Source organism: Brienomyrus brachyistius, chromosome 9 (genome assembly GCF_023856365.1).
Source record: "Brienomyrus brachyistius isolate T26 chromosome 9, BBRACH_0.4, whole genome shotgun sequence".
In the NCBI taxonomy this organism is placed as follows: Eukaryota; Metazoa; Chordata; class Actinopteri; order Osteoglossiformes; family Mormyridae; genus Brienomyrus; species Brienomyrus brachyistius.
Window position 1 is genome coordinate 16,872,522 of NC_064541.1, and position 15,195 is coordinate 16,887,716.

General features: G+C 42.3%; 2 protein-coding genes across 2 annotated transcripts in view; both read left to right on the plus strand.

The window, feature by feature from the left end:
• The window catches only part of tlr18 (toll-like receptor 18), a 41,357-nt gene that overhangs the window by 11,951 nt on the left and 14,211 nt on the right, over nucleotides 1-15,195 (plus strand). The window contains 9 exon segments of the mRNA XM_049025521.1: nucleotides 5,605-5,712; nucleotides 6,114-6,190; nucleotides 6,575-6,753; nucleotides 6,970-7,078; nucleotides 7,170-7,371; nucleotides 7,981-8,096; nucleotides 8,621-8,676; nucleotides 8,724-8,731; nucleotides 8,958-9,289. Coding sequence (XP_048881478.1) covers nucleotides 5,605-5,712; nucleotides 6,114-6,190; nucleotides 6,575-6,753; nucleotides 6,970-7,078; nucleotides 7,170-7,371; nucleotides 7,981-8,096; nucleotides 8,621-8,676; nucleotides 8,724-8,731; nucleotides 8,958-9,289 — 1,187 coding nt within the window.
• Nucleotides 1,215-10,245, plus strand: si:ch211-113g11.6 (uncharacterized protein LOC559008 homolog). Its single transcript, XM_049024935.1, has 14 exons — nucleotides 1,215-1,565; nucleotides 3,283-3,422; nucleotides 3,781-3,843; nucleotides 4,154-4,246; nucleotides 4,474-4,579; nucleotides 5,605-5,712; nucleotides 6,114-6,253; nucleotides 6,575-6,753; nucleotides 6,970-7,078; nucleotides 7,170-7,371; nucleotides 7,981-8,096; nucleotides 8,357-8,529; nucleotides 8,621-8,676; nucleotides 8,958-10,245. Exons 1-14 carry the CDS (start codon nucleotides 1,487-1,489, stop codon nucleotides 9,302-9,304), a joined length of 1,911 nt encoding a protein of 636 aa, XP_048880892.1. The 5' UTR covers nucleotides 1,215-1,486; the 3' UTR covers nucleotides 9,305-10,245.

Here is a 15,195-nt window from a genome sequence, read left to right on the forward strand (position 1 = left end):
AAATTACCAATCAGAGCTGTAGCCAGACTAAGGTTTGAAAAATAGTGAGGGTTGGGGCTGGATCTCGTCAATCACATTATTGATACTAACTCCTTCATAAGCTGTTTATTTTTCTAATTAATTAGTTATGTGAAACGTTAGCCTAATTTTGTTCAGGTGAATATTTAGCTTCAATTTTAGCTCTTAAAAAAAGCACCGGAGCTCGGAGACCCCATAGCTGGCTGCGGCCCTATTACCAATGGCGACCCTTCCTCTCCACCATCACTGACGGTTTTCACGGCGGAATATTAAGTGGGTTAAACAGTGAGTCGTTTTCCATTTTTACAATGACCCAGTATAACCTAGAAAACTCTAATCACGTGTACAACCGGAATTAAACCCCTTTAGATAATTCCTGTGCCCCTCACAGTCTTATATAGGTCTGTCCAGCATGGTGTCTCTTAAATGTCTACAGTAAGGGTTGAGGGCTCAGGCTTGATGCTTATTCATTCATAACGAAAAGTTCATTGTTTCTAAATACGTAGATGTATAAGCGTGTTTAAACTACTCATTTAATCACTATTATCTAAGTGTTACTCATGATGTCATTAAATCACCGTAAATTAAATATGCTAACTATGGGCTATATACCTACTTTTCGGCCCCGATCTACTTGTTGCGATGCCAGAAACTCCAAAAATTTGATGCAGTTTTTAAGGGCCCAGAAGAAATTTATCATTAAATTTCTCATTGCTGAAATGTAAATTTCTCGTCATTCCTGCAACAAAACGCACACAATGCAATGCAAAACCACATTGCAGCGCCAGTGTATGGACTTACTGACTTGCATAACCTCGAAAAATGCGTCGGTAAGCTTCAAATTACCATTGCAGATCTTTTGCGACAGTATTTAGGCTTAATAACTCCATAAAGGATTGTACGCATTCTTTTAAATAATGCATTATGTATTAATTAAGTTTCCATATTTAGTACTAATGGCTGTAATGCGAATATTTATCAATAAACCACAAGGTTACAGACGGTTTTCATTTATCACTCCAGTTCTGCCTTGTATATATAGTATAAGTATCCAGAACATATACAAGCCAATCCACAAGTACAATACCTGTTTGTGTATAGCAGTGCGACACCACACTTAAAGGCAAAGTTATACATGAATGTACAAATAGGAAGCGCGAACGGGATTTGCCATAGAGACTATAAAAACCTCTTAACCCGTTTGTCCACGTCCAGAAGGACGGGCATCTGGCAGGGACGCGCACATACCCAGATACACACACTTTTGAGGAGGAGCCTGAGACCCCCAGTTTTGCGACGTGATCTGGAGAGAAAGACAGAAAAGGGTGATAAGCAGCCGAGGCTGTGGGCAATAGATGAGCGAACTGCGCCTGCGTCACTTCCTCCGAGCAACAAGAATCTCGGAATAAAGTGTTTTATCTGAAAGGGGCACAGTTTTACCTCCTTAGGCAACGGGCAGCGAGTAATTATGAATTACCTCATTTTAGTCTCACTTTTTTACCTGGGTTTTGCCGAGAAGTCACCAAGGCTAAAATTTACTGTCAACGGTAGGTTTGTCCTCCCACGGATTTATTACATTCTCTTGTGCTTCTGTGTACATTTATAATTATATTTAGCGTATGTTTGCGTCGGATGTCATCAAATGAATAATTACGACTCTGCCGCGATCAATATAAGGCAGTATTATGGCATTGTCGTATTTATAGTTGGTTGCTGGTTTGTTGTACATTGCATTGAAGCACCGGTAATAACCGCCTAGTCATTTTTCAGGCGTGATTTCAAGATCTCACTGATGTTGAGGACAGTTTATTTTTCCATTTGCGACGTGAGATATATGACATGTCAGATTTTGAAACGCGATAAAAATGTGTGACGTCTGGATTGCACATTTTATTACTGGTGTGACGACAAAACTGGAACACAAGAAACGCAGAAAAGACAGAACAGAGATATGGCGAATGTAACAGGCAGCATATGTAACACTCAGACGTTTTTGATTTATTCAATAGTTCTGCGAGCAGATCATACCACGTGTTTATCAGATCTGCAACACTATTCTGCACAATACATATTTAACAAATGCATTATAATCAGGCTCATCTTGTATTATTTATAGATACTTTAACAATCTCTGCAATATTCGGACTGCTTGCGTGGACACATTGATTATTAGTCAGGGTAACCGGTTTGACTATCATGCAAACTATGGTAATTTACATCGTTGAATAGTCTTACATTTGCATATAATAGCACGCACCAAATTGCAGATGTTTCGTTAAAAAAAAAAATTAATGGATATATGCAATTCTGTTTCCAATAAACTGGATGTATTTTGCACCGATTGTCAGATATTTGAGTGAATATCAAGCATCTTGAATGCAATTTTATGTTGTCTGCGTAGTGAACGACGGCGCGGCTTCCGCTGCAGAACTGCAATGCAGGTGAACGAGCAGACTAGATGGGACTGCGGTAGCTGAGGCAGGGTCGGGATGTAGTGGTAGCAGCTGAAAGCATCAGAAACGTGCGCATACACACATACCGCCACATAGAATGAAGTAAATATACCATTTAATTAATTGTGAAATATGTTGAAAAAAAATATATATGGATAAAGCTTGCTGAATCCGTTTCAAACTCAAGCACCTCGATCGATTTAAATATCACTTACGTACTATCAAGTGGGAGTAACAGTGTAACAGTTGTCATAGAGTAAAAGAAGGATGAGAGTATGAGTAACAGGGATAATTGCTGCATTGAAATTTTTCGTCTTTCGTTGTCGCCATATGTTTTGCTTATGGTACAATATTAAGTACCATGGACAGCGAAATGCTGTAAGTCTGCATTCACTGGAAATGTATAGAAGCCAACCGCAAAGCACAGCGGTGCAGGTCCGCGCTGTAATTTCAGATGTATTATTTATCATATCAGAGGTCTTATTTGGGCGAACTCCCGTCCGACCTGTCTCTGGGGCAGTTTATTTGCCATGGCAACCACATTCATTTGATTTCATGGGAGCGCGGCATTTTGTGAGTCACACAAGAATGCTTGGGGATATTTTGAAGGACCATGAGATTGCAACGATTACTTAAAGGAGAAATAACTATTATTATTAATATTATTAATGTTATTATTATTATTGCGTTATGTACATTTGTGGGGAATTGTTTAACCTGAAAAAAAACCTACACTTAGGTTTGTGTGTTATATATGTATCATGTAAAATTTTGCTGTAATGTGCTCATTCCCTTGATGATGGGCTTTTAGAACCATCCAGATTTCTCTTCCCGAAACCGGAGAACTACGTGACAGTGTACCACCAAAATGGCAGTGATGACCTGTATGTGGGAGGCCAGGCAGTAATCTACTCGCTGACATTTACTAACAAAGGGGTCAAGGATACTCAAGTAGGTGATGACAAACTTGTCGATGATACTTTCTGTATCTGAACACAACCATAGTCCTCTGAGTACACAGGTCATGCATCAGCTTAAGTTCACTTTCCATCTCTCTAATGTTTAGTCGTTTGTTGTTAAACTATAGGCCAAAACAAACATCTTTGAAGTTTGGTCGCCCCCCTTACCAACATTTAATTTCCGTTCCTCCCTGTATAACTGAGCATATCTTGTTGTTAAGTTTCTTAAAACATCATGACCATGTTTTCACTATAGGATTTTGAGAAATATTACTTTAGGAATTGACCATTTCCTAGGGGAAGAGTGTCATACTGCCCTAAAAATTAATTTGCTGTGAAATCTTTTCCAGATTAAAGTCTTGGCAGACGAGAATGCAAAGGAAGCTTGTATTAGCAAAAATGATACAATAGAGGTGGGTAGATAGATGTTTTTTTTTGCCTTTTTGTCATGACACAATGGAATATGCTGCTTCTTTGTACGTTTGTAGTATGTTCAGAGTGAGTTCCAGAGCTCATGTCACCTAGGAGACCACTACTCTACCCATGGAAAAGTTCGCTGAAATACTCAAACGAAATGGTAAATTTTTTTGTAGGGCTATACCTGCCCAGTAAAACAAAAAGAAATCTCTATTTTTTTCTAGTTAGCAAGAGGCTTGACTCTAGTTGGCTGCCAGATTAAGTGATGATGTCTAAGCAATCGCATCCTTGTGTTTCATCCTGCAGAACTGTGACAATTTCATAACAGTTATTCAGAAAGTCAACGATAGTCTTGTGGTGTGTGGAACCAATGCAGGAGCACCAAAATGCTGGTTGTTGGTAAGCCATCACATTATACCATTTACTGGGTCATATAAACAAGCATAATTGTATATGGTATATATTGATATATATTTTTATTATATTTTTTACTTCTTTACTAATCTTGGTCAGAACTTTATCTTCTTTTTTTTGGATCTGTAATTAAGCGTCGGCTATGTTTTTGTTAGCAGGTTCCCCAAGCTTTAGTACTCACTGATTTATTAATAATGTAATTTTCTCTGAAGGTGAACAAAACTGTACTCACCGACATTGCAGCCGGCGGATTGTTGATAACCCCGTCTGACATCTCCCCAGGCAGTCCCTCCCAGAGGTCTGTTAGTCTCTCAGCAGGTGAGTTTCTAGGGTTGGCCCAGCTGGTGCCTTCGTCCTCCAGATCCGGAATGTGTGACTTTGTGTCTTACAGCAAAACACCTACATCTCAGGTGCAAAAAAAAGCCCTTAGTCAGTCCACAGAAGCAGCAGGAAATTTCTAGATCTCAGCTGGTGCTCTGGTCCTGCTGAACCCGCAGCCTTATATTTTGCAGTTGACCTTCTTAGACGGTCCCCAAAGTGCCAAATTACCCACATCCTAGGCTTAGTGACTCTGACAGCATTTTATAAGTGCAGATACTTCCAGGTCACAAGCAGTACACTGACAACATGGATACCCAAATATGCACATTTATTATTATTTTTTTTGCATATTTTTGATTATTTATCTCTCATTTCCTCCAAAACAGGTAAAAATCTTAACCTTTATACACACACATACACACACACAGACCTATACTTATATCTGTCATTTCATTTCTATGGGCAAAACTCTAATCCCAACAACGACACCCTTACCCCCCACCCAGCCCTAACCTTAACCATAAGTAACCAAACAAAATACAGGACTTTTGTCATTTTTAGTTTTTTGATTGCAGTTACAGATTTGTATAAAATTGAATTTTCCCTTGTGGGGACCAAACAAATGGTCCCCACAATGTCAAAATGACAGGTATGTATTACAATGTGGGATCATTTGGTCCCCACAATGCAATGCATATCTGACCCACACACACACACACACACACACACACACACACACACATATATATATATATTAAGGTAGGTCATAGCTGCAAAAAGCTGCCAGCTATCTGTTCACCAGCCTCATGAATAGGGTGCTAAAAACTCGAAAACTAATGGGATGCACCATCTCATCCGCCACAGTGATGCTAATATGTTTTGCCCGCAGTTGTCCTTGGCTGTACTTTGTATTAGTTTGAAGACTTAAAGGAGAAGCAGGCTGCATCCTGGGAGATGCTGAGCGTGTGCAGTGAATCCGAGCAGCTCAGGGTGTTTCCCCTTCCTGTGTCTGTCCCACGCAGACGGGAACCTCTACTCCGCGTTATCGGCGTTCGGCCGCCACAGGGGCTCCATCCAGCGGACCTTCGGCTCCCGCAGACTGCTGAAGTCCGAGGGCAAATGGCTGCTGAGTGAGTCGGAGCGGGGGGAACGCTGAGAGTAACGTGGATGGAGGACCGCGCAGGGTGGAGGCGGGATAGGGCGTGGGAGTGGAAGGTGACATGGCGTAATGAAAACGAAAGGAAGACCAAGTGTGGGTTAGGGCGTGACAGGGCAAGTCTCCGTGCGGCGGTGGGAAGATGAGATTCCCAGAACTGTTCTTCAAAGCATAATACAACGATATATTATTAGCCTAGATTGTTTGTTCTTTTCTTGGAGAACAGTTACAGTAACGATGAAGTATGTTTCCCTGACGCCTGCAGTACACCGATGACTAAATACTAGTTTCCAGTTTTGGCTGGGCTGAGCTTCCCAGCAGGCTACGTCTTTGCTCCATCCTGTGATATCAGCTTTGTGGCCTCCTGTCTTACAGATCCCACGTTTGCTGGGGCGGCTGTAATCCCAGCTCCTCAGAAATTCAAAGAAGAAATTTACTTCTTCTTCACCGAGGTAAACAGAACGGCTGAAGTGGACGAGGAACCCCACAAGGCCTGGATCGGACGTGTGTGCATGGTACGCTTCCGGAACCGAACGTTATTAATCAAGAAGACTGGGGTTGCAGTCCCCTTTTGATCCCACGCGTCTCTTTCTGCTTTCCGTTACAGAACATTAGTTTGCGTTAAACAACAACAGGCCTTTGTCACCTCAGGAAAAACGATCACTCATTATGTTGAAATCCCTTCCTAACCTTTGGTGTCTTTTTTATTATTAAAAGGGAAGTGTTATACCCTTAGCACATGCATTAATGAATAGTTCAATTAGATGAATTTAGGAGGGGCTTAGCGACGAAGTGGAATCACTCAGCCGTCACACCGCGATGCCATTTTCCCGCAGGCGGACGATGGTGGCACCAAAGCAGTATTACCCGACTCCTGGACCACCTTCATGAAAGCTCGCGTGATGTGCGGATTCCGTAACACCTCGCAGCAGTATAACAACATCAGACAGGCCAGTGTGCTAACTGCCCGTGAAAACAGAACTGGCGTGATGTACGGCCTCTTCTCCAACGCCTGGTGAGCATACGGTTCTCTCTTGAGGGGTCAGGGTGCAGGACTGAGACTGGACTTTGGGTCTGTAATTGGAGACAGATGGCAGGTCCTCTGGTCAACATTTAGGAAGCAAGTTATGCTTTGTTAATCATCTCTGCTAATATGCTGTGCAATCTAAGGCCTTCAAAGAAAACAATAAACAACTGCTATTGGACATAATGATGTTTTCCCGTTACCTAGGGACACGACGGTGGTGTGTGCATACTCTATAGAAGACATTAACCTAGCCTTCACCACATCTAAACTGAAGGGCTATAGCCTGTCCGTGGCAGGACAGCGGCCTGGAACGGTAAATCCCCCCCCCCCCCCCGTTATTTTTTTTTTTGACTGTGAGGCTCTTTGACATTCTTCTAATGAGTTAATTTTTTTTGCCTTTGCAGTGTATTACAAAGAATGTGTCGCTGGCTTTGAACGCTAAGACCCTGGGCATAATACGAGACCATCCAGAGATCGAGACTGTGATGAAGCCAGTAGGGGAAGCTCCTTTGGACCTGCCAACCTCCGACAAGTTTACCCAGATAGTAGCCGATTCCGTGCCGGCAGTCAATGAGGAGCGTTACGGTGTTTTGTACTTGGGAACGGGTAAGAGGCAGAGGTCAAGAAGAAATGGGGATATAAGCAGCTTTAGCTAATAATAAATGGTGACGAAAGAATTTTAACACAACACTGCAGAAACAAAATGCCAATGAAACTCTTGAGCAATTTCAATTTTAGAAGTTTGGGGTTTTGTTTTAGCCATACATATCAGATTGAAATAGGTTTGGTTGGTGTGTCAATTGACTAAAGTAAACAAATATAATAACATTTGCTTTTGTAAACATTTCAATTGTCTGGACCAGCTATGGTTGCCATTCGTCGGCATTCATTCCCTCTACTGTAAATCGCTCAGTGTCAGATAAGTGCTAATGGAATTACAGGTTCCAGGTGTAACCACTAAGAATTGACTGGGATCATATTCAGTACGTTGGGCTAGAGGACTGTACTGCATAATATATAATAAATAAAACCTTCATTGCATTTTAATTGTTCTTATTTTGTTATAATTCTAAAGATCAGTTTTAGGTGATCAGAGTTCAAATCTAGTGCAATTCATTTTCATTACTGATGATGACTGTACTGGTCCAATTTAGTGAATGTAACCTGTGGTTATTTTTCTTCCGACGTGTTTGACTAAACCGTATCGCTCCTCAGAAAAGGGTGAAGTCCTCAAGGTCTTGCATACAGCTGATGAAGCCTTCATCATCTCCCAGTACTCACTCTTCCAGAACCAGGGCCCAGTCACTGCCATGGCCATCGACTCCCAGAGGGTAGGAACCAAACACGCAACATTCTCTTCTAAACAGCAGGCTGACGACACACCAGATTCTATTTGTATCACTCATCCTCTGAAGAGCCACTTAATCTCCAGTCGGCACGATAAGCCTTCTGGTGTTTTTATCTTAAGATCCACTCTTTCATGCATAACTCTGTTTCGCCCGATTCCCTGTGAAATTTAATTGTTGCACTAATTAACATTTAATTGTTGCTGCTACAGCTGTTTCGTTTTTAACTCATGCTGCATCGTTAGGGCCAGCTCTACGTAAGTACGGCCATGGAGGCCCATCGCCTCCCATTGGCCGACTGTGGTCGCTATGGAGACACTTGCAGGGAATGCGTTCTCTCTCGCGATCCCTATTGTGGATGGGAGATTTTCAGGAAGAGGTGTACCGCCGTACCTGAAGGATATAACATCAGCACTGGGTAGGATTCAAATTACCGCCGGACAATGAATACCCTGTAGGCAACTGTAACTGTAATTGTTTCTTAAACAGTTTTTTTGTTTTATTTATAGTGCAATCATCCAAAGTCTCGACTCGTCCAACACCTCTTTGTGCGAAGAATCCACCGGTAAGTCCAACACTAGTTAACTGCTTGGCTTTCCTGTTTCCTTCCAGGTTAAATTGTCATTTTTATTACATTATTCTATAAGGAATAAGGAGTTGGATCTTGGTTTGAGAAACATTTAAGAATCACCAGTTTATTTATATTGCACATTTGTTGTGCTGGAGTTTATCTTCTTCCTAACCTTATGAATGATCACATTCCGAAATTGCATCGCAAACAGCTTACGATTCAGCAGTAATTCAGCGCGGAAAGATACACGAACCTCCGCCTTGTTCTGTCCACAGCTCTAAAGAGCCGCAGCACTACTCCCAAGGATGTGGTGGTGGACCCCGACGGGCCTGTCCTCCTGCCGTGCCCGATACGCTCGTACCACGCCACCTACCGCTGGGAGAAGGACAACTGCATCAAGCGTTATCCCTGCTCCATTCTGAACGGCTCCTGTGTGTTAGCACCTACCCCAGATCTGCCTCTCAAGGAGGGCGTGTTCCGCTGCATGTCGCTGGAGAACGGCCACAAGGAAGAGGTGGTGTCCTACCGGCTAGTTTTCAATGGCGGGTCCCTGCCGGCCTCCCTAGCCTCCACCCTTGGTCCATCCCTCCTCCTGGCTGCTGCCACAGTCTGGCTGTTGTAGCCCTGCCAACCCCCCCAAAAAATGTACCCCAGAGAGAGTCATGATGCTTAAGTTTGGGTCGCACAGCACTTTATCACAGCTTTGGGAAATGCGTCTGCAGGAAAGCATGCCTGCGAGTTCCATGCACATGTCGTCGTTATTTTGACCCAAGAAGCTCCTCGGCTGTTTCCATTTTCGCAGAGCCGCTGGTGACTCCCGGGAGAGAAATTGTTCCTAGGAAGTTCCCAGAAATAGTGGGCCGTCTTTAAAATGCCCCAGAAGGATCATTTACAGTGACAAACCAGCCCACTGTGGTTACATTTACTGAATGGCAAAGGAAAAGCCTCATTAGGAGCAGAGTTTCTAGATTTTATGAAACGACGTAAAAGCACCGAACTCGTGTTGTTAAAAGCTAGGCGATAATTATGTGACCGGTCCTAGGTGTCTAAGCCTGCAATTATGAGTTACCGTAGCAGAAGAAACCAAAGTAAATGCATAACACGTAAATATTGATTACTGTTGGCATTTCAATGCACCCTATTTTCTCTAATTAGCTTTTAAAAGATAGCTGGTTTCCTACCCCAAACAATATTGATATCATGGGACATCCAGAGATTTGGCATGATATTCCAGCTGTATGGAGTGCTTTGCGAACCCAGCCATTTCGGGCCCAAATGGGTCATTATTTGAGCTAAATTGGTTTAGTCTAGTTTACGAGGATGTATCGTATTTTTTTTTATTATTTACTGATTTTAAAGGTGACTGTGCTACTTTGTGGATATTCTTCCGGCTGGAATACTGCTATATGAACCTCGCTTTGCCAGAAACAAAAGTATACAAGCTTAACTTGTATGTCACATAACCAACAAGGACAGCAGGATAGGAGGAGAAGAGGATCTGGAGCGATCCGCTGGCTTTGGAGTCTGGGCTGGAGTCCTAGAAATGAGACTCTGGGGGACACGGGGTGGGGGGGGGGGGAGGGGGGAGGGTTGAGGATGCCACTGCCTCTGAGCAAGGTCCCTGAGATTTAAGTATTTGCATTTTCCCATAAATTATTTGTGATTTTTAAGCAGCTGCAGTGCAAGTCACTGAAAACCAGTAGTGGAAGTGTACCGAAACAGAACAGACGAGCAAAACCAACACCACGCGTGTACATAACATATAGGCGTGCCTTTTGTAGTTGCTGTGTTAAGTGACATGCTGTTATATAGAGCTAGCACTATAGTCTTACCTTTGGCTGATGTGTGCCATTCCTTACCAGCGTGTATGAAATATGACCTTTACAGTATATTTTATATGGTGATAATGTTCTCGAAAGGATGGCTAGAGAATTGTATATTGCATATATATCTGGCTGAGCTCAGTGGGGAAATCAGTGTTTAATACGGCGACTGACGTCCTCCTTTTATAAAGTCTATAAATGAGGTAGACACACGTTTCCTAGGCTTCAGCAGTGTCCTTTTTAACCTAGTGCAAAGGCAGCAGATATTCCACGGAGGATAAGAGCAGGAAAATTAATTTTTAATGGGAGGGGCACAGAGGAGGCTCACTGGGCCGCATTGATGCCTCACACCTTCAGGGTTAGTGGTTCGAATCCTGCCTTTCGTCTGTGGATTTTGCATACTCTTCCTGTGCTCACACAGGTTCCCATCAAATCCCAGGGTCGGCAAAGTGATGTCACTGTTGGGCACCATGAGTGTGACCCTTGACCCCCAGTTGCTTTAGGGACTGTCGGGCCCTGCTTTCGCAAATATTGGAGAAAAGCGTCTGCTAAGTAAATAAGATGTAGTCCAATGACATACAGTTAAGCTAAACATCCATCCTCTGAAAGCACTTGTCCTGTTCAGGCTTGCGGGGGGTCGGGAGCCAATCCTGGAGGCAATGGGAACAACCCAGAATGGGGCACTAACCCATCGCAGGTTAAGCTGACTAGCGACTCTCGGTTTCCCATTGTCTAGATGCGTGTTGATGCCCTGTGATGGACTGACATCCTAGGCAGTGTGTACTCCAACCCTGTGCCCTGTGCTGTTTGCAATAGCCAGCTGCCCCCCCCCCCCCCCCACAACTCTGATAAGGATAAGCCATTGGAAGATGGATGGGGCTGGCACATCGTAACGTAACTATTTCAAAACTAGCGGTCGTTTCATTCCTAAATTCTTTCATCCTCCAATCTTCCGCCATACTCCCAGTGCATGGCTCCAATATTTACTCATTGGCTGAACGGAACTCTGGATGTTTACTTTCCTTGATCTTTTCTGGTGGTGCTTGAGGTTTTCCTGCAATGTGAAATTTGACATGACTCCTGAGATATTAGAATTCTGATCTCAACAGTAAACCAGAAGGCATGTCAATAGGTATATATCATCCTCTACCCTCTCCAGCTCCTTCTGACAAACTTGTCAAATATATTTATACATGGCACGTAGCTCCCTGAAAGTAACTGAGTAATAGTTTCATTTTTGCCATTCAATGTAATGCAACTTGAAGATGCTGTTTGACTTAGCCAAAAATGTGCCAATTTGCGTAGATCTCTTAAACAAATGCAACAGTTGGCTGGATCTGTCATGCAGTGGTGCCCTCTCAGTGGTCCAGGCTTGGTTTGAGAGAGCAGAGTCTGGTGTTTACCAAACACAGGTCATATCTGTTCATTTATCTCCCGCACATTTTATACCTTGTGCCTGATTACCAGACCACTCTCACGCAAGACAGATACACTCTCTGCTGCTGTCCTGATATGAACCACATAGTTTTAAAAATGTTTTCATTAAAAATGAAGTAAATGGGAGTTACATTTTTGTGGCTCCTTTTTCGAAATATATCCGGAAAATACGAAAATGTTCCATGGCTATTTTAACTTTGTGTACTTCGCTTTGACCTTTACGACAAAGCGTGATTCACAGAGGTCCTGTTTTTCTGCTTGTACTAGCTATCAAAACATGAATGCAGGGTTTGCTGGGGCCAGACTTATTATCCAAGAATTGAAAAGACTCAGAAGTGTCCCGAACTAGAAAATCTCACACATGCTGATAAGTTTGCAGCCTGATGGTCTGATTGGACTAGTGACTGGATGGAATGTTCCAGAATGAGGTGTGCTGAAAAAGACTCAAGTACGCCTATTGGTGGAGTCAAAATCAAGGCATGGGACTAAAAAAATCAAGACAAAAAATAATCAAACAGATTCCAGAAGCGGTGGTGGATGAACGAAACAGGAACCCAGGGAGCAACTGGACCGAACCACATTCACTTGGCAAACACTGGTCCTGACACGTATTATTACAAGTTATGTATCTGCTCAAGGTCCAGCCCAATACAAAAAAGAACAAACTTATTTTGAGAGTTTCACGTGTCCCCTGTTCCTACCAGTTTGTCTTTGTGCTTCTTGTTCTATAATAGATTTTGATTAGTTATGTCTGGTTTTTTTTTAATGCAGAACAGATCTCTTTAAAGGTGTAAATGTACAGAGACGTATCAAATCCAGCAGTTGCCATCTGATCCCTTCCACCGAACGTGTTATTGAAAATGAATAAAGTATTCAGTGACAGAACAACACTCATGGTTATGTTCTTCTTCACTTACTAGTTTGATCTGTGTCACGGTTTAAAAAAAGGACAATACTATAATTGCACCCACCTCCAATCCAGCAGGTTTTTCAAACCATTATCCAATGAAGATAGAAATGAAACAGGGTTTCAGCATTAGTTAAAAGCTAATAATAATAAATATAATGTAATCATCATCTCCTAGACTTGCAACACAGCGATTGTGAGGGTAAAAGATTCCAGTACAGGAAAGAAATTTAACAATCAGGAAACATACCGGTAAATGACACTAAATAATAATACTGTAAATAATATTTTTTTTTTATATTGATTCAAGTTGTATGAAGTTGCACTGTTAAAGAACTTGATATTGTGCTAGGAATTTATGCAGATCTATGAATGAGTTTTTATGACAAAAATGACAAAATGATTATGAAATGGGGCAGTGATGCTGACTAATCTTCCAGTAAACATCACTAACATTGCTTCTGTATAGTGTGACATTAGCAGAATCGAGGCTGATTTCCAAACAAACATCAATGCAATAACATTTTTGAACGCAGCTCAGAAAGTTTTCATTAAAAACTAAAAAGTGAATCATGAATCTCTTTGGTTCCATTTGTCAGTGTTACAGGGCTGTACTAGTTAGACAGTCACTGAACTTAATGGAAGCAGAAGTAATATTAAGTACATTAATGGAAGGAGAAGAACATTATCTCCTCGACTTCTTAATTCCTTGTTTGGCCTTCTCTGAGTGTTCTGTGCTGATAATGACGTGGTCACACATTAGCTGCCATTCTGCAGAGAATTATTTTTTTCCTGTAGTTACTTTGTTATTATTTCTGTTTACCAGTTTTATTAGTATTTTCCATCATCCATCTTCCAAACGCTTATTCGCAGCAGTGTTGTAGGGGCCTTGAGCCTATGCCAGTCAGCACAGGGCACCAATCCATTCCAGGGCATAAAAACAGACACACCCTGACTAATCTGGAGATGCCTTTGAACCTAACTGTATGTTCTTCCTGTGTCGTCGCGGGGTTTCCTCCCACAGTCCAAAAACATGCCGAGGCTAATCGGAGTTACCAAATCGTCCGTAGGTGTGCGTGTGTGAGTGACTGCTGTGTGAGTGTGCCCTGCCATGGGTTGGCATCCCATCCTGGGTCGCTCCCCGCCTTCTTCCCCTAGCCTGCAGGATGGGCTCTGAACCCCTCCGAAGCCTGAACAGGACGAGTGGCTACTGAAAATGGATGGATACGCGACATAGAAACACCAATTCGCCGAAAAGCATGTTTTGTCTGCTGGATCCTATTTCGACTTACGATATTGTGATATTCCGGTCCTGACTTTTTTGACCATGACTCGTGTGATACATTAAAGCAGACGTCTCAGTGCTTGGACCCACTCTGTGTAATCATTACACATATTTTTAGATGACAGCAGGGAAGCACATTTATCTGGCCCTCGAGGATCGGAATTAGGGGACCCAACTATATACATTTTAGCTAAACTTACAACCCCCATTTCTGGAGGTCTAAGTCAACAATGTTACCCATCGAGCCATTGTTCCCTCTTATAAATATATTTACACATGTTAAGATTTATAAATATTGAAATACTGAAAGTGATAATTACAAAGGGCTACATTAATCAGTTATACATGAAATCTGTCAGGGCTTCAACTTGCATTCCCCATTTCAGGGCAAAAAGCAATGATGTTAAGAGAACTGTTACCTGCAGTGAGCTTCCAAATAACACACAGCACAGATACAAGAGAGTAACTACTTGTGCCCTACTTACAACAGCAAAGAGGGATCACAGCTCCTCTCAGTGCCACTCAGTGCATCACACATGGCTGCAAAATACTCTCCGTCCTCCCAAAAGGGTTTAGCCTCCGTGTATTAATCAATGCATGCTCTTAGCTTCTTATAAGAGCTGTCCATTTTCCTTACTGTGCATCCCACACAGGGTTCACTGGTTTTTCTGTAACCAGTGCTGGGATTAGCAAATTATTCTCTGGTGTCATTCAGGCTTCTTATTGCAGTGGCCTACTTTTCTGGTTCACACATATGGTGCCCAATCTGGTTCCAAAATTCCAAAACTGAGTATCAGCGAACATTGGACCACAGGGCCGCTCCCCATCTTGTCTCGTTCCATCCGTTATTTTCATATTTCTATACTGTGTTCATGTGTCTTAGCATTCGTTCTTGTTTTGTGTCTTTGTTCTTAGTTATCCTTGCTTGTATCTGGATTCTTAGTTATGTCCTGTTACACTTATGTTCATTGTATTTCCTAGTGTTTGTATCCTTGCTACACTGGAATGATTAATAGCCCACACCTGTTCCTCATTATCCCTCGTATCAGTGTATATATGTT